The sequence below is a fragment of the Bombus huntii genome, chromosome 5 (assembly GCF_024542735.1).
Source record: "Bombus huntii isolate Logan2020A chromosome 5, iyBomHunt1.1, whole genome shotgun sequence".
Taxonomy (NCBI): domain Eukaryota; kingdom Metazoa; phylum Arthropoda; class Insecta; order Hymenoptera; family Apidae; genus Bombus; species Bombus huntii.
In genome coordinates this window covers 14,844,277-14,863,644 of record NC_066242.1, presented here as the reverse complement: position 1 = coordinate 14,863,644, position 19,368 = coordinate 14,844,277, and the positions used below count along the sequence as shown (strand labels likewise).

Here is a 19,368-nt window from a genome sequence, read left to right as displayed (position 1 = left end):
GTTCCGATGTTGCGGAACAATACATATCGGATGTTCTTCACGTCTCCAACTATGAGTCGCACGAAGCGCTGCAAATGATATGTACTCAAGATATACCGCGGAAAATCGTTGACAAATGGAAGCCAGAGGATGTAGTAAGTGTCGTACAGTTGATTTTATATCGGGAATCGAATATTAGAATATTGATAATTTGGCGATCAAATTGAATCGATTGTGACAATACAATAAAAATTTCCAATTTTTACACTAGCGTACAACGTTTCATATTTCAAAGTAGATTCTTTAAAGAATTTTAATTGATATCATATAACTCGTAGCGTTGTCTTTCTTTATTTGTTACTATACCTGTGCTTATATTTAATAGTGGAAACTCTATTAGAATGAATTCGCTCTTGGAATATAAAAGGAACTCTTCTACGCCATTGTAGTATCTTTTGACGAAGAATTAAACATTCTAATGTTTTTGTTGTTGCGTTTTGATGTTACAGCAACTCTTCACGGATGGCATCATGAAATACGGCAAAAATTTTTCAGTCATTAGGAGGAAGATGCTTCCGCATAAACGAGTAGTAAGTTTATTTTCCTACTGCGATAGCTTTTCATAATGTATTTTTTGTCTACCCCTTTTCATTTCGTCTCCAAGAATTAATTTCAAAGAATAAACGAAAACATCTCCAACTTTGTGTTCGCAGGAAGATTTTAGCCTCTTCTACTACGTATGGAAACGAAGCAGTATGGCAGAAGCTTGGAGAAAGTCTCGTGCGATAATTAAAGCCAAAAAACGTAAAATGGAGGAGGAACGTCTTAGGAAACAGTCGAATAACAAACCTCCTTGTAATCTGTCGAATGGCAGAGTTATGACGCGCAGCGCGACTGCCGCTGCGAAACTCGCTCTCCAAAATAGCGAGGGGACAGATAACGACAGTAAGTCGTCTACATCGACAAGTCCATCGGAGAAGGACGAAGAACCTTCTAGTACAGCAGAGTCCACGGATTCTTCGAGGGAACATGTCCAAAAAACAGAAAATGGATTACCCGAATCTGCTATCTTGGAAAAGTCTCCGATGAAAAACAAGCAAATTTCTGATAGCTGTGGGAAACAAAGAGCTAAAAGGAAATTGTCAATTCCACGCAAAATCGTTAACTTCGATGAAAAATCTGCGGATGAAGCCGAGGAAATTAAGTGCGTCCCAGCACCCATTATACCGCGGTGGAAAAAACGGAGAAGAATGAAGAACACGTTGTTTAATAATACTCGAGCGTATATCAGTGTGATTTGCAATTGCCAATGTAAATAGTTAGTTTCAATTAGATCTGATGAACTTTTGTGCCATTTTATAAGACACAACGAACGATCAAAATAAGTGAAACATATTATCATTATAAGTTTTTACGGATTTTGCAAAATACTAGGATATTTTCAGAATTGAAGAAGTTGCTGTCAGTACAAGACAGTTCCTTAGTAGATAATTTATATAGGTGTGCATTATTGCCACAATTAAGGAATGTTTTGTATAATTGCAATACACTTCAGCCAGTAAGCGTCGGAGTGTGATATTGTTAGAATTTTTATTCATGTTTGTAGTATATGATGGTCAATAAATTGTCGATGAAAGGACGAAAGTAATCTACTGCATTTTTAAATATTCCACTTTTATTGCATACGATCTGTGTCATTAAATGAAATTCTTTGTAATTAGATGCTAGCACACTGTAAGCATGTAACAGCGAGATTTTCTTGAGACGAGGCGCCGCGTGTTTGGAATATGGTGTATGGGTGTATGTGTTTCTGTATGAAAGAGTATGACACAATCATTCCTTTTTTCGCGTTCGAAACTCACCTCCTTGCGGATTTGCACAATGGTAACCATCCTACTACTAATAAAACGCGTCATAAATAGCATATTCGTATTTCTTTTTATACCACCCTTATCCTTACACATATAACATAAGAATTCTTTTACAGAGAATTTTCCAATTGCGGGATAGGTTACATATTTTAATCAGTTAAAAAAAAAAATAAAAAAAAGAACGAGATATTAAACACGAATATATGATAAATTAAAACTTAAAAAAAACGGACCAGTAGCATGCCGTTTACTAGAAAGGGCTTGAGACAAAGATGTTAGCCATTATTTAAGACAATGTGCAGGCTGGCAACGAAAGCTCGCTGCGACGATGACGCATCGCCGTTCTTTGTTCCACGGAAGTGGAGGAACACGTCTATTCTCTTAGTTACGATTAGTCTGTTACTCTAACGCGTTATTCTTTTTCCTTGTTTTTCTTTTTTTTGCATTTTTCAAATTCTGCTGCTAATTATCACGACGATACCCAATTTATTTTTGCTAGTTTTGTACTTAAAGAAAAAAAAGAAAAAAATTAAAGACTGAATTTGAGTAGAAATCGAACGAGATTTGGTTTACGAATCTGCACATGGTAGAAAATTTACGATAAATCGTTTTAAGTCTACGATGTGGACAGTTTCGACGATCTGGAGGTTTCGTGGTCGCTTGTCACAATATGTAGCAGGCAGTATCGCTGTTTTTGTATTGCCTTTTTTACAAATTTGTAACTATTGCGTTACGATTAATTGTATGAGGGATATTCGCTGTTCCATTTTCTCTGCCCACTTAAATTCCTTTTATTCGTTAAAGTTCCCGCAATTGGAATTTCACACAGAATTTTTATAGCGAATCACAATCCATTTTCTCTTGTAATTCTTTTACGCGATTTTCAGGAAACCATTGCACTCGTTAATAACAGAACAATGATCAGTAAGAATGGAACATACAACGTTTAAATTTAATCTGTTATTGATTTTCTGCTGCAAACCATCCTCCGTTGGATCATTGTAATATTTTTATGCAATAGACATGAAATTACATCTGCTACTCGGAAAGTTCTTCTTTCTCTTCTTTTGTTGTTTTCCAATACTTCGTACGGATGGAACGTCATTTAAGAGATTCATGATCAAATTGAAAATTCACGTTGAATGTTATAAACGGCTCGGCCAAGTGCATTCGCATCTACACTTTCATTTTTACGGTCGCATGTATAAATTCTTAGTGTAAATTGGTAGATTATTAAGTATGATTAGCTGGTTACAGTGGGCTAGTCTAAAACAGAAAAGGGAAAGGAATATCACGTAATCTTAAAACGATCCTGCATCGAGATTCGACGAGTACGATCGTCGCGGAAATCTAGGCTGCTCGTTACTCTTTACAATGGCGAACAACGTAAATACGGTACTAGGAATAATAGTAAAAAAAAAACGTAAATGTATTTTATTCGAACGTTACTTGATTTAACTCCCTTGATACGAAATGAATCTGTCGAGAAACATAATCTTCTTTTTAGTCAAACTTTACTCCTACACAATTTTAAAATCTTTTAATTTTCGTTCTTTTACAGTAACTCTAACGTAAACGTAACGTGTAAGTAATTATGAATTATATATTTCTATTTCACCTGAGAGTAGTTCAAAGTCCTATAATTTGTAATTTTTTTTATATTTATTTAATTCCGAAGACATGGATAATTTAGATTTGAATTCATAGTTTCACAAACTATCGTAATTAAAATTTTATTATCAGGGGAGTTAAAGACGAATCATGCTCGATGCTATAAGATACTATTTAGCAATCACGTCGATGCGACAAAGCTGTTAAAACACAAGGGTTGCTCCTATTTATCGAACGTAAGGAACTCCCATAGTTTCAGGAAAGTTGTTTCAGTGGTCCATAATTCTTCCACGGTAAAAAAACCCTGTTCCCTGTCTTCGTATCCTTAAATCTTCTCTTTTTAACAAACTGAACACTACAACGAATGTTTAGTTTTGTACGCGTTCGAATTTTGGAAATAATTTTTAAGAAAATTTTAATACAACTTTTAAGGGGATCATCGAACGAATATCTGCCGAAAAGATTCTCTTTCAGCAGAGATGTAACATTTATAACTGAAATCTATTCGATTTTTAATGAAAATTAACCTACTTTGAGATTCTCTTCTTTCTTATTTCTACAGGATTTTCATATAATTACTGTGATCCTATTTCTCTGCTTTAAATGCAAAAAATATTTTTATTATAACTTACAGCTGAAAATTTACTATCTTTACGTCAAGTTAAATTCGAAATTCACACTGTTGAGATTGTGGTGTTCAACTTGTTAAACGTTCTTTCCTTTATCCAACAAGAATTCTACGCGATTCTATATACAGTGACTTTCGTTAATATTCGAAAACTATAGCGTTCTATCCATGTTTATTCTGTACATTTGATCATAATTAAATTAACGTATCTTTTATTTTCTCTGATAATAAAGCATGTATTCTTCCTAAATAATTTGTGGCGTAACAAATAATATATTCGGAAATGTGGTGTTCGTACGTCGGAAAAATCTTCAGACGCTTAATATTTATCCATATTTGTTGATTATACTTCTACAGCTTTGTTATACTTCACAAGCATATATTGAGCGAGATGTACAGCGTACTTCGAAATATCAGTTATTACTTAAAAATCATTGTCATCGGTCAGAAATTTTGAATATAAAACGGAAAAGCGAAGATACTTTTTCTGACGCGCGACGATTAGTCATTCTCAACCGTGAAAACAGGAAAGAGAGAGATAGACAGTCTTTTAAATTTACAGATATTATGAAAAGATACGATCGCGAGGATCGAATAGATTGACTTCGTCAAAAGAGATGGCCAAAAATACTTGATGAACGGGATTAACGAGATAAAAATTTAGACATTTTCAAACGAAATCTAAAATAAAATGTAACTGCAATGGACATTGAAAACACATTGAAATTTGATCGTGGTATAGTTCAGGGATATCAGTTATATAGTTGCCTTCGCGCGTTACATCCACCACCGTAATCATCGGATTTGATTCCAATCGAAAATGAGTATCATGCAAAATTATTCACAAAAAATTATGACAAACATGCCAAATCGATTACGACATGTAATAAAACAAAACGGGTATCCAGGAAATTGATATTTAAAAAATGTATATGATATATACATATGTATTCTTTATGTAAAATCATTGTAGAAAATTAATTGTTCGAATATTTTTGCGACGTATAAATAATACATTTCTTAATATATTATTTGTAATGTCACAAATTATTTAGTTTAAATAAATAAAATTTGCGTTATCGTCAAGAAGAATATATGCTTTATTATCATAAAAAACAAAATATACGTTAGTTTAATTATGGTCAAATGTACAGAGTAGTAATGGATAGAATATTATAGTGTCCCCAATATTGATAGGAGTCACTGTACAAGCACAAGGTTCCTCTTTCTTTCTTTGCCTCGCGAAGCCACGTATTTTCTCAGACGAGCAGGAAAGAAGGAAAGAACCGTGTAATTTCCATTTCTAAACTTACCACTTATCCCGAACGCAACGTATAATTTTTATATTAATTTCACTTTGCAATAATTATAATAATTATAATAATATATATATATAATAATATAATTACAAATAATTATTCATATTATTTATTTGAATATTTTCACTAGATTTGTATAGAATATGTCCTTTCGCCCTCTTGTTTTAGGCTCGACGATGCCAGCGTGTGATAGCGGCCAACATCACTCGTTTACTTTTTTTACCTTTTTATTACATTTTTATTTTTTCTCTTTTTTTGTTTAATTTTATCACAGGAGCCTATTCTCGACCGCTCGTTCTACGCTTTGACTCGTTTCGTCGAGTTTCAATTGCTAGGACGATTTCATTCGAATGGCGGATGATAAAATATTATTTTAAATAAATAAAAAAAAAAAAGAAAAAAAATTGTCGAAGAAAAGTCTAAAACCGTAGATAAAAGAATATCGTCAAATAAATTTCTTTTACCGATCTGTACGATTAAAAAATCGGCCCTCGAGTTCGTCGAGCATTTTGCGTTATTTAACGATAATCAGTAAAAGATAATGAAAGTATATGAATCGTTTATCATACGTCAGCCATCGTCCTACATTCATAATTTTTCATTCGCCACAAACTTTCTTCTCTATTCACAACTCTTTAAACAACACTGATCAACAAGAGACGGTTCTCGAGTTAAAAAATAATCGATATCATCTCCTCGTGAAAACCGAAATAGTTTAATCGTCCTTCTTATTATTTTTTCTCCTTCGTTTTATTTTGTTAAACACAAACATCAATGTTTCGTGTTTGTCGCCGAAATCTAAGATTCTGAGCGATCCTTTCGAACTTGACGCGATCGAAAATGTCTCGCCCTTCGAGCCATAAATATTTCAAACGTTTTCAGGAAAGGGCAGCTGGAAAAGGAAATACGACGCTCGATAGTCAGTCCTTGCGCTTCTCGTATACTTGCTTCCATGTGTCTTTCCTGTACGTTCAAGGCCATTTAGGTCCTCGATGTAGTTCCTGTTCTTCCTACGCCACTACATTTCAAAAGTTTACGATTGGTTCCGAGAATAGAATAATTAACGTCCGGTTTTATTTGGCATAGTTCAATTTAGGATTGTATGACCATTTTGGAAATCTTGCAATTTGTTAATTGCAACATAATCTCATTGATAATTTCAATTTAATTAAAATTTATATTTATGAATAGGTAAAAATCCGCGATATTTGAATTACAAATTTATATTCAATCGTACTTTCGATCATACTATACCAAACGAACCGAGAAACATACATCGAAGCATAAATCGATCAATCCGAAAAATTGTACAATGGCGCAAGAGAAAATAGGAACTGGAAAATAAATTCCTAACTCTAATCCTTTTACAGTCGATCATGCCACTCTTCCTAAAGGCACGCTCGTCAGTCGTACAAAGGCCCGTAGGTCAGTTGCAAATATAATCCTCCATCAACGATACCAGTCTTCCTCTCGAATTCCGGCGTCAGCAAAACATCAAGTTGTTCATCTCATTAATGGTCATTCGGGCACAATACCCCAATAAAGCAGGGTAAAACCGAGTACCCGTCATTGTAGAAAGTAAAAGAATGCTTTTCCTAATGGATGGAAAAGTACGCGTCGTTGGAAAGCGAGTTATCACTGTCCTTTCTCCTTTCTTTCTCGATTGGCTGGCGTGTTATAGCACTGTTCCAGTCGAGGTGGAGTCACGTAACGTTAAACGGTATATTTATTTACATCGTCCTGCATCGTTCTCCTCGGAAACCACATGATCACAGCCACTCGGTGAGGCAGCCACCGAACCACATCACCACTATGGGCACGAGATACGTTGTCAAAGCACGAGACAAAGATATTTTCTGTCTGCTCGCGCCATTGTCCACGCTGGACGTGCCATTGTTGTTGTTGATATTTGTCTTCTGCTCTATGTCTTTCCTGGGAGGCACGACTTCCGGATGATCGACGGGAGGAGATTGTTTCGGTGTTTCTGGCGGTGAAGATTTCGGTTCGTAGCCAGAGCCTTCCTTGAAACCATCCTCGTCGTCCGTGATCGGATCTTGATCCGGAACGTCCCCGGATCCACTTCCAGAACCGTTCCACTCGGTGTCTTCTAAAAATTAGATTGTCACCAGGTGACGGTGAGCTGATTAGTAAATTCTGAATATGGTATGGTGGCGATGGAGAGGAGAGGATTTCTTTTAGGAAACGTTCTTCAAGTCTTTTTGGATGATGGTCGTGATCGATCGATTGGTGGATTTAAAAGATGCGGAGGAGTTAGTCGAAGAGTTTAGTAGAAGGCGAAGCTTTTCTAGCACGTCCTACGCAGGTTTTCTTGAGATTTCGATTGCGTTATTCGATAGGTATTTTTAGGTTCCTTTAGGTCTTCATTGAAAATTTGTTAATTCGTGAAATTAGAAGATTTGAAGGAGTAAATAAAAAAAATTAGTAGGAGATTTGGAATTCTTCTCGGAGGTGTCGTGCAGGTTTTCTTGAGATTTCAATTATGTTGTTTAACCCTTTGCGAACTATCGCCGCATATATGCGTTCTGCGTAAGCCATCGATTTCGCCGAGAAACTCATACGCGTTCGTCCAAAAAAAAAAAAAAAAAAAACTGATAGGATCAAAAGACTCATATGTATGTTATTTTGTTTATCCTGTGGAGAATCTGTGCATGTACGCGTGGCTAGAATTTGACATCTATGAATGAAAAGCGTGACTATGTAAATAAAAGTGACCTGGCAATTTTAAAGGATTATCGCGGCAGCAGCTCGGACCCACGGTGCGGTCGGTCGACTTTAAACCGTCTCGTCCGCCAAGGGTTAACAGGTATCTTTAGGTTTTTATACACAATGATGGAAAATCGATTCGAATCGATGAATTAGAAAGATGTGACAAAATTAATCGAAGAATTTAATAAAGAACTTGAATTTTTTATGAGCTTGTTATACAGGTGTTTTTGAGGTTTCGTGTATATCGTTTAGTAGGTATTTTTAGGCCGCTCTGATTCTTAATTTCGAGGATCCATTCGTGTTATCAGATTTGAAAATAAATGCGATAAAATCGAAAAGAGAAACGATCGCTTCTTTAAGGAATGAAGATAAACTAATTCTATAGATTCGCACGTGTCACTTTCAAAAGATCTCAGCTAAGTTACAAAAAAAAGAAAATATATTTTGCTTCTTGACAGTGCACCAGGTGCACATATTCTTTATATATTACATATATTTTTTATATACTTTTTGTAATTCTATTACTCGTGAACTTGTAGTCGCTTTAATTGGCAAATTTGGAAATTGATTGACACGACGGTCAAAAAGAAAATTCCAAGAAAATTATTTTTTTAATCGCCGTTTACCGTGAAGTAAAGTGTCTCGAGATAAGATAAGTACACATTACAGTAGCCCGATAATTTGTTTCTTTTATTATGTTTTCGAGGAGATCTAGAACATAATTATTAGATAATAGATATTAGAATAGAAATTAAAATAGAACATAATCTTCAATAAGATAAAACGCAATAAAAGTAGCATATCTTTTCTATTCATATCTGTCTATTTAAGAATTCGTTTATTTCTTCATTTCTTATAACAATCCTGGCAAATTATGACTGTATAAAAAAATGATAATTAGAACTGTCTTATAGAACCTACAATTAACAAGATAGATGCGCGGAATTCTACGATAAATTGTTTGTGTTTCAATGAGATATTCTAATTTAATCAACTCATTATTCGAAATCAACTAGCTTACCGCATTAACTGATATTGATTCTACGATTAAATCTACCGCTTACACGTTCCAGTATGCTTTTGCCAGTATATTCATTCGAAAATTTCTCCAATTACTTAAAACTATTATTCCACGAAATTTAGTATCAGATCGATTTGAATGAAATTTTTTGTTTTTGGATATTCTAACATAGTATCAATTTTATAAGGATAGTTGTGTTCGATGATATGGTAGATTAAACATTAGCGAAACAGATGGTTTACCTGTGTCTATCCAATCGACATCCTGTCCATTGTACGCGGATTTTAGTCTGTTTGTGATAGTAGTCAATGCGAAGACCTGGTCCCTGACTATCGTCGGTCTTGTTCCAGTAACTCGTACCTCTGGATTCAATTTTTGTTCCTCTCCGTTCGACGACACTGGGTAAATGTATCTGAAACACGAGCAAGTGAAAAATAAACTCAAGATTTCAATTGGAACATCGATATTATATGGAATATTGATCAGTTTGAAAAGAAAAGTTGACGATTTTTTAAGAAACTAAAATTGAATTCCAGAGACAACAAGATATAAACGCAAGAGTATCTATTGCTCTACTTCTGAGACACCTTGTATAATTATACTAAAATTTAAATTTTATATAATTTAATTTGATAATACAATTTCATTTACTATTATATTTAAATAAAATTAAGACGACTACACGGCTGGTAATTTCTATAAGAAAAAACAATAAAAAAGAATAAAAAAAAATTTATGTTTGTAAGACACTCACTTATCTACGTGTGTACCGTTCCAACATTCCTTCGTATTGCTAGGAGGAACGACGAGTCCATCGTTGCAAACCTTATAGGGCAGATAAACCCAGAATTGTCTGGAATCTCTCACCCTCTGTCGTGTCTCTTTCACCAATTTATCCAAAATAGCAGCACGATCGTCTGTTAGTGTTTCCTGATCAAAATTCAATGATTCGAGTTCCAACTCCCGATTGTCTCGACGTCTGCGTCTACCCAACACAGGTCGTCCGCATCCAGTGAACACCCTTTGTGAAACATCGTTGCTGTTCTCTTGGAAATTCATGATAGCCTCCGAGATTTTCAGGTTGATTGGTCGTACTAACATTTCGATGTTAAATGGACCCAACAGACGGTCAGCCACCTTGTCCACGGCCTCTGAAATTGGAGAAATGCAAGTTACAGAAAGAGAGCCGACTATAAAAATTATTGCAAAATGAATCGTATGATCAGAAGTCTGGGATATACTCATTTTTCGTGGAATTTTTGCAGCAGCTATTCTGAATAGAAAATACAAAATTTCCTACAATTTGTGATCTTGCCCGAGTAAACAAATAAATAGAATCTTTTCATTCATTTCCTATCAACAATATTCCTTCAACGATTAACGATATTCCAAGAATTCCTGAAATCTTAAAATAAGGAATTTGGCCATTTTCTTTCTCGAACGTTATTTCTCGAGTCTTCTCTATTCCTCGTGCGATTGCTAATAAGCATAATATTTTGTGTACATGATTCAAGGTAAGTCGATGAATTATATTCTCGAGCCTATATTTACCAAGAGAACAATGCGCGTGGAAATTACTCACCGACGAAGTGATTCCATTCAGCGTCCAGAGCCGCATGCTGAGCAAGGCAGCCCTTCATCACGTTGGCACACATGTCACCACAGGCTAACACGTTGCCCGCGATCCCGCTGCACGATGGACACACCGTCATTCTTGTGAGTGCAGCTGCACAATCGGCTGATGGTTTCAACTGTGGAAAGCCAGACGATTTTCTAGCTGTTCTTACGTTTGTCTTAGTTTATCGATTTTCTCGGGTTTTTTGCGCGTTTGAAAAAATTTCACCGATGTTCGAAGATAGGGTTTAGGGTAGCGTAAGTATATTTTTATAATTAAAGAAATGTAAATTTCATAATCGAAGGAAGGAATTTTTATAATTAAAGAAAAAATTTTTTTATTGTATTATACGCATTCTCATTATATCGCGTTATGGTTATTTCTTCCTTCGAGAATTTACGTTTCTTACAAATGCATAAAACGAACGAAGAAGATGGATATTTCTCTTACCGACTGCATGTTCTTCAAGACATCCGCAGCCACCGTTAAAGCCTGACTAAAGGCTCTTGTCGCGACGAAAGACCTTTTGATTTGCACTCCTAATTTCTGAGGAACATCGCCGAACGGTCTGATTTCTTTCATATGTTCTCCCACACACTCCAAGTATTTATTGTCAAAGTTGTACTGACTGTTCAGCACCGTGAACATTTTCTGATAAAGAGTATTGAAAAAATTGTCCATGGTATCGTCGAGATCGACCTAGAAGAATAGAAATTATATCCGGTATTAACGATCGATCTATGTTTTGTCTACAATCTCTAACTATTAACGAAACTAAACTGTAATCGATACATTGATCGAGCATTCCGTAACTTTCTCTTAAATCGTTCTTTTCCATTAAAAATGATACATTTTTACATGTTCGAACGAAAGCGTTCAATTAAAAACAAATATATTATAAATAATAATTTTGACCAAATAATACACAATGATCTCTCTGGAAACTAATAATCTAGCCTGGGAATAAACAAGCGTTTTTCCTTCTAAAAATACCTGATTTCAGAGGCCAGCTAATCGAACGAGCCCATGAAACAAAGAGCAACCCCCACGAGAGGCTATTCGGCTCGTCGATCAGCTATTCACGGGATGCTCCTTTTTAATTTCTATCCATCCCCGATATATTCCAGCACTGTCTCGATCGAAGGAATAATCCTGCGGCTCGACGGAACGTATTATCGAGCCGGGCGGGGAGGAGCGGCGGAGATGGAGGAAAAAATAAAGCATAGATAAAGGAAGGAGAAAGAAGGAAGGAAAAAGAAAAGGCGAAAAGTGGAAATATATATGGAAAGACAGAAAGGTAGAAACGAGAGGTCCTCGATAAATTCGAATCCTCCGCGACGCGATATATCACCGTCGTATAAATTCGTTACCCGGCAGCGACGCGTGCGATTGCAACAATAATATATTCATGCGGAGCCATTTTCGAGCGTGCACGAGAGCCAAAGCGGGTCCAAGTGGCGCCGCTGAATAATTCCAGCCGATTTGAATGACAATCGCGCCCTCAAAATACGTCGTCTCAGTGTAGTCCCTCGATTCCGTCTCTTTTCGCGGTGTACGTTTTATTCGCGCACCAACTTTCCCTCTTGTTTGGCTGATCGATACGACGTGACGAGCCGATCGGTGCGATCTTGAACGCGTGCCACGTATGGCGAACGGAAATGGCCATTAGATCATCTGAACGCGACAGGTTTCGCGAGAACGTACTTACGTAAGTTTGCGAGTGTTTTGAGAATCGGCGAAGAATGCTGAAGGGGAGATCTTGGGTTAACGCGGCATATGGGAGAGATTTGTTCGCGATTTATAATGACTGATAATTTCGTCGACGATGCAGAAACTATCGTCAAAGCCATCCTCTTTATCAGTAGCGATAGAAAGGTTCTGGAGACGCGAGCTTCGATGTTGAAAATTCACAAAGCGAAAAGTGAAAAAATCTATCGGAAGAAATAAAAATCCTCGAACGAACGGAAGAATGCAAAGAGACAAATTCTTTGAGAAATAAAAAAAGGGAAAAAGGATTGAAAAAGCTTAGAAGATGATAAAAAGAGAGAACCAGCGTATAACGCAAAGATTTTATAGAAAATACAGCATCCCAAGAGAAGATAAACTGTGCTTCTTTGTATGTACGAGATGTTCATGCGAAGGGTCCAGATATTTCTTTAGCAAAATGGAATGGGCGCCTCTACTTTCCCCAGGACATTAATTCCAATACAAGAGACAACCCCCGACAGATAAAGTGAAACTGTCGGGTAATTGCAGCTGTCCAGGAATAGCCCATTTGATCTTCGTTGGAAGATACGAATCTAGGGAAATATGGGAGGAATAAAAGGAGAAAGAGGAGATGAAAGAGAGAGAAAGAGAAATCTAAAAGCCAGGATATTTTCTGGCCTTTTATCGGCAAACGCTCGCGAGTCCTGAACGTCAAAAGCATTGATTAAACTCGCCTTCGCACGAGAAGTTCTCTACCACCCTGTCACGAAGTCTCGTTGCTCGCGGTTAAACGTCCGCTGGCCGAGGGTCGAGGTTTCAGGCCGATTTCGAAAGTTTCACCCTCCACGAGCCTTAGCCGCAACAACTCAGAAGGGTGCAGGTTTCGTTAAAAGGGGAGGAAAGTCCAGGACCGCGAGGACGAACAAATTCTTCCGCCTTTGAAAATCGAGACCGTGACCCCCTATCGATTTTATCCTGGAATTTGATTTGTCGCATCGCAAACGAAATTGGATGGTCGTCTGCCGCAATAGCTTCGAAGCAAGTGGAGAAGTTGGGAAACGGATAGCAATGATCTAGGGGGGTCTACACCAAGAACAAAACCATTGAACGAAATGGATTGTACAAGAGATACAGTTTGGGTAAAAAAGAAAGTCGGCAAATTGAATTCACGGCCTACTTTTTGTTATATTAATTTTTATTATAAGAAATAGAAATTGTTTTCGAAACGTGAATTTAAGATTCTATATCGGGGTGAAACCACTAAAAAATTGCCCGAGGTCGAGATCATCGAGAGAAATGGGTTGTATTAGGTTGTCCGAAAAGTTTCCTTCGTTTGATAAGGTGATAATAGATGAACAACGATTTCTGTTTTATATTATTTTATTGAATTACGTATGATCCATTTCGTTCTATTTCTATTATTACGTTCGTACATAATTCGATAAACTAATATAAAACGAAAGACATTGTGCGTCTATTATTTCCTTATAACCTAATACAAAAGACACAGTTTGGATGAAAATAGCCAAAAAATTTGATTTATGACCTATTTATTGTCGTATCAATTTATACGTATCATAAGAAATTGAAATTGTTTGTGAAAGGTGACTTGAGTGTAAAGATCTAGGCCAGAGTAAAAACCATTGAAAACTCACCGTTCCCTTGGCATAATAGTTCTCCAGTTCCTTGAATAGGTCGGTGAATACAAAGGAATTCTGTTCATAGAGAATTCCATAAGTCTTCTTAAACATCTCGTGGAAAACCTTTTTACTATTAGCGAGAAGATCCTTGAAGAAACCTGTGAAAAGAAAAAGAAAGAGAAACGGTTTATCAAACAGTTTTGCCTCTGTGTTAATTAAAACTGTTTGAAACTGAAGCAATCTGAAAATATAAAAGACAAGATCGGTGGACACATTCACGGAGGCTTCGCCCAACCATCGACATATAAATAATTTATACGAATGCCGATTAATTGATCTGGCCGAAAGGACGAACAGAGAACGTAATTTATTTAATTGCACGATGCTTCTGCATCGTTTTCCACCGGCCTCGTTGTAATAGGAATAATTTGTAATTGCAGAGGAAACGAATCGAATCGATCTACCTGTTAGAGACAAGGATGGGCCTATCACTTGAGATTTGCAAATCAATTACAGCCACGACTTCAACTTTCTAGATTGATCACGCGTTAACAATGTTTGTTTCTTGTCGAATTATAACGTCTGTACACTCTGCTCGCTATGTACCTAACTTGCAACCGTTAATTAACTACTTCCTTCTCGCCAGGATAAGGTGTTAACGAAGTTTGCGTAGCACTCTGTCTGAACTTTGAGAATGATTTCTGCCACTCATTTATCTTCACCTTATACTCTATTCATTTCGAGAGAGAAATGCAGAAAATGGTTGTGTTGCAAAATCGGTTTTATATGCAACAGCCTACTACGAAACAAGATTTCAAGAAAAAGTTCTCCTAATTAACACGCTAAAATATAACTTTCTTTTAGTTACGTTTGAGAAAGTAAAGAGAGCAAAGCTTTAGCAAGTTTTGGAATGGAAGTGAAACGTAAAGCAGTTGATCTTAAGAAGACTGTAGGGTATTTCTTTCCTTCTTAGCTACGTTTAACTCTAAGAATACGAAAGATTCGCGGATTCGTTGTGCTTGCGATCGAAGATTACGCGAGAGCACGACAAATCACATTTTTTATTTTCTACAAGGAAGCAGTTTTAAAATTCAGTATGGAACGTGCGAAATATATATTTATCTATTTATTTACATCGCATTTTTATATAATAGTTTTATTACAATCATTTCGATAAAATCTATGTATTCTGTAGTTGCAATACCAGAGGAAGCAAAGTTTGTGTGCAACATGAAAGATAAACACAAAATGATTAATGGTGACGAAAAATGAGAACTAGAATTAAACCAAAAGCAGAGCAACCCAGAATTCGAAATTCTATCGACAGAATGTATCTCTCTCAGTATACTTTCAAATCTGCCGAATATAACTGGTCATCAAATAGCCATTATCGCCCTGACACAAGCCACAGCTTTTCGTACGAAAAATTCTACGAAGAGAGCAAAAGCTTTTGATGAAAGAATATAAAGTCCCTGATTTCTCAAGCAACAGTGGCATCGACCGTTCGCTGAACACCGACAAAGACAGAGGTGGCCCGTGCCACCCTCTACACGCGTAACCTCACGAACCAGTGAAGCTTGAACCAGTTCTTATCGTCACTTCAGTCGCGAAGAATGTGATTAAAATTCCTTTTAACGACGTTGGGAACCAGTAAAAGATAGAGAGAGATAGATAGATAGATAGAGAGAGAGAGAGAGAGAGAGAGAGAGAGAGAACAGGTAGGTGAGCTCCGTAACGAATCGTCGGCGACGACGGCGGCGTCGCCTCGGCAAAAAGCTTCGGGCTCCGAGCCGCGTAAAAGGGAAGGAAGCACTTAGCGCCGCGACGACTGGCTAGGAACTTCGTCGGAGCTTTTAATTCGCGACAAGCTCCAACGTTCGCGACTAATTCCCCCAGTTTTTCCCCGAAAATCTCCCGTGTCGCTTCCATATGCGTATGAATATTTTGATTTTTCTATTACAAGGTCAAGATAAGGGATTAAGATGATGAGTAAATCTCTGTATCCAATGAAACTTACGTACGACGTAGTTCTAGCAGAAATATTTGCCTTGTGTACATTACGTTGTGATTTATAAATTGAATTTAATTTTAAATTTAAAGATCACAAATTGTATTTAATCCTTGCCATGTAACGTCGAGCATGGATTATAGTTCTGATTCAACGACAGCAGTTTGTATTAGTTTGTAGGCAAAGTGTTTTTCTTTCGCAAACCTGTTTTTAACAACAGTTCATAAAAACGTGAAATGTCGCGGTGTTAAGAACAAAATGGACCGTACGTATTTCGACAAATATAAAAGAAAAGACCTTGTGCGTCTATCGTTTCCTCACAAAGCAAAAGAAACTTTTCGGGCAACCTAATATCTGTAACAGTGTTTGCTAAACTATAATGAAATACAGTTATTTCAATACAGTTATGGCATTTTCTCTGCCATTATAAGTTTTTCTAGCAGCCTTACAAAAGTCCCTCTTAAACAAAAGGAACTTGAAGAATGAAACGTACAGCAGTCAATACGAAATTTCCAAGGCTCTCTTCTATCATATCCACCCTTTGTCTTGCCTTCACCTCCCACCTCCCGCCCCCTTATATTTCACACTATCTCCCTATCCTGCATAGGAGTTCCTGTACTCTTCCTCCTTGTCTCTCCACCCCTAACTCACCCTCTCTCTCTCTCTCTCTCCCTCTGCCAGTGCACTTCTGTCGCGGCGAGTGGCAGGCAAAGTGGGTACGTAGCTAGATGCGGCTAGGTGTAGTAGCTGCTCAAAGGGAAGCACGACGGCCTTCAGAGAAGCTGTGGTCGGATGGAAAGAGCATGGGAAAGATTGAAGCTCGAAGAGCAAAGAGGTAGTCGGGCCATGGTGATGCAAACTCGTACGCTACCACCGTTAATTTCGTTAATGAGAATCGTTTGGCATATCTGAGATGTTCGATCTAGAGATTCTTCGAACCACTCATTTCCATTCCGAAAGGAAACAACAGCAATTGGTCTTTCGATAGTAAGGATGGTACATTGTAAAGCCTTAAGAAAGGGCGTATTGGTAGGTCTGAGTAAACAAACAGACGATACGTTTGTATTCAATTTCCTATAATACGGGTGTTTCCTGGTGTAAATATGTCAGAAAGATATTACGTGTGTGAAGAATGCAGTCTTGAGAATATTTCGAAGCTCTAACTAAATCTTATTAGAAGATTATAAGATTTTCTTGTACCCGAATTGTAGACCGTACAATACGTAATAAAACTAATGTTTGTTTCAACAAATACTTACAAAAGTGCATTCGACGATCGTAGATTTTTATTGATAGTAGGATCTATGATGAAAGGTTTGTAAGATCTTAGCGACAGATACCTATGGTACCAAAGACAATTCTGCAATAAATTGACGTGGCAATGCAAATAAAGAAATTGCAAGGCAAGCGTCGACATCAAGCGGAGAATTACGTGGTTGGAAAACGGAAACAGGGATTAAAAGATTAGTAAAATTACTGTCCCGCTTACTTGAACAAGTGGTTATATTTTCTGCTTGAATCCCGAGGGTACATAATCTTTCCTTCGTTTCACCGAGTCTATTAATTTTGGTAATTCACGTAGCGAAATTTTTCATCGTCTATCAATTTATGTTAATTTCAAATCTCTATAGAATTGATCCACATCAAATATTCTTTTTTTTTTATTATTATTATTTATTTATTTATATTTTACAATTTGTCCAGTAGAACATTTGGTAAAATATTATAGCATGTGAATGGCTACGCCATTGGGATACCATCTTCGAATTTGAGTGATTCATTTCTTTAGTGCGGTGAGTGTTTGTATGTTAGGTTATGTCCTTTGTGAGATCCGTGGGGTGTTTCCTTCAAATATTCTTGGCAAACATTCTAATTCTGAGTCATCTGGCGAGTTTCAAGAATTTTTAAAACAATGTTATCGAACGATCATGCAATCGTAAACTTTGTTTTACATTTTTTGAAAATCGTTTTCAATACATATATTCTCGTATTTTGTCCCGCTCTCGGAAATAAAAAAGAAGATGAAGGTTGTCGAAGAATCGCGTCAACCATCCAGACGCCATTAACTGAGAAATCTCATTTCGGACCACGTATTGCGCTTCCAAGCCTCATTCACGTCTATTAACGCCACTCGCCCTGCCAATGTCGAGAATGTTCGACTGATCGAACCGTCTGAAAAGTCCTTTTGTGATTTAGAAGTGGTATAATTGACGAGAGATATCGTATTTCGTTTTCCTGACTATGAGCTGTCGCGATGAATTTTCATTTCTACTTCTTTTCCTTCGAACTATGCTGTAACACGCTCGCTGATCTCTGAACACTCTTATCGAGTTTATTGAACTCCATCGATCTCATACTTTTTTGCAGTATAAACCAGCGAAGACTAGTTGAAACATTCTATTCGATCATCTTGTCGATCTAATATTCCATTTATACGTCGAAATACCTTACAACGATATTTGTCATTTCTGATCATACAACATTTTACATCGCGCGAAAGATAAAAAAAAAAAAAAGAAAACATCAAATAAAAAATTACTCGCAGTTCTAGTTACAGTACGCATTTCACGTTTCGTGTTTCCGTCTACCATACACAAAAGAACGCGAAATCTATCACGAAGATCAAGAAACACGAAATTGAAGAAACCCTTTGCGACTCTGCATCCCTAGAAACCAAAAAAAAAAAAAAAAAAAAGAGAGAAATAAAACCTTTCCAAGGAAAAACGTCGTCTGACACACACGAACGTGCCGACATTCGAGTTTAAAGGTAACTGATCAAACGAAATTGCAACCGCCTGCCTCTCATCATCAGAGGCAACGTTCAACCGTTTTGCCAGTGTGAATGTTCGTAGAGTGGGACTTCACCCCTGTCGCACACGCGTATAAACGCGCGAACATAGAGAGCGCGAAAAGAGCCGACGATGAAGTGATTAAAATCGTGAAACGTTGGATGAAGGTACTCACTGTGGAACCTGGTCCCTCTCGTAGACAGGACCTGGTGCAACCGCTGAAGAGTTTCTTTGGTGGCTTTCTCATGTTTGTCGCGTGCCCTCGCCTGCAGTCTCACCTCCATGTCCGCGGAGCAGCACACCTCGCCGCCGCTTCTCACGCTGCCGCATACTTTCAGCTCCTTTGCTGGAAAAACGAACGGGAAACGAGTTTAATACACCGGCTGGATACGCGTCTCATCCTTCATCGCGGAGATTCGAGGAGGAAACTCGTTATACAGACGTCTTTAACAA

At 37.2% G+C, this 19,368-nt stretch overlaps 2 protein-coding genes across 3 annotated transcripts in view; one reads left to right on the top strand and one right to left on the bottom strand.

Annotated features, from left to right (window-relative positions):
• Positions 1-19,368, top strand: part of LOC126865686 (uncharacterized) — a 162,224-nt gene that overhangs the window by 41,130 nt on the left and 101,726 nt on the right. The gene's annotated exons all lie outside the window — the stretch shown is intronic.
• LOC126865675 (glypican-4) overlaps positions 5,172-19,368 on the bottom strand; it is a 132,643-nt gene continuing 118,446 nt past the window's right edge. For both annotated transcript variants that reach the window (XM_050618472.1, XM_050618473.1), the window contains exons 2-8: positions 19,091-19,261; positions 14,134-14,276; positions 11,222-11,470; positions 10,739-10,907; positions 9,911-10,307; positions 9,399-9,568; positions 5,172-7,515 (exon numbers count right to left, since the gene is read on the bottom strand). In XM_050618472.1, coding sequence (XP_050474429.1) covers positions 7,178-7,515; positions 9,399-9,568; positions 9,911-10,307; positions 10,739-10,907; positions 11,222-11,470; positions 14,134-14,276; positions 19,091-19,261 — 1,637 coding nt within the window. In that variant the 3' untranslated portion in view covers positions 5,172-7,177. The remainder of the gene's footprint in view (positions 7,516-9,398; positions 9,569-9,910; positions 10,308-10,738; positions 10,908-11,221; positions 11,471-14,133; positions 14,277-19,090; positions 19,262-19,368) is intronic.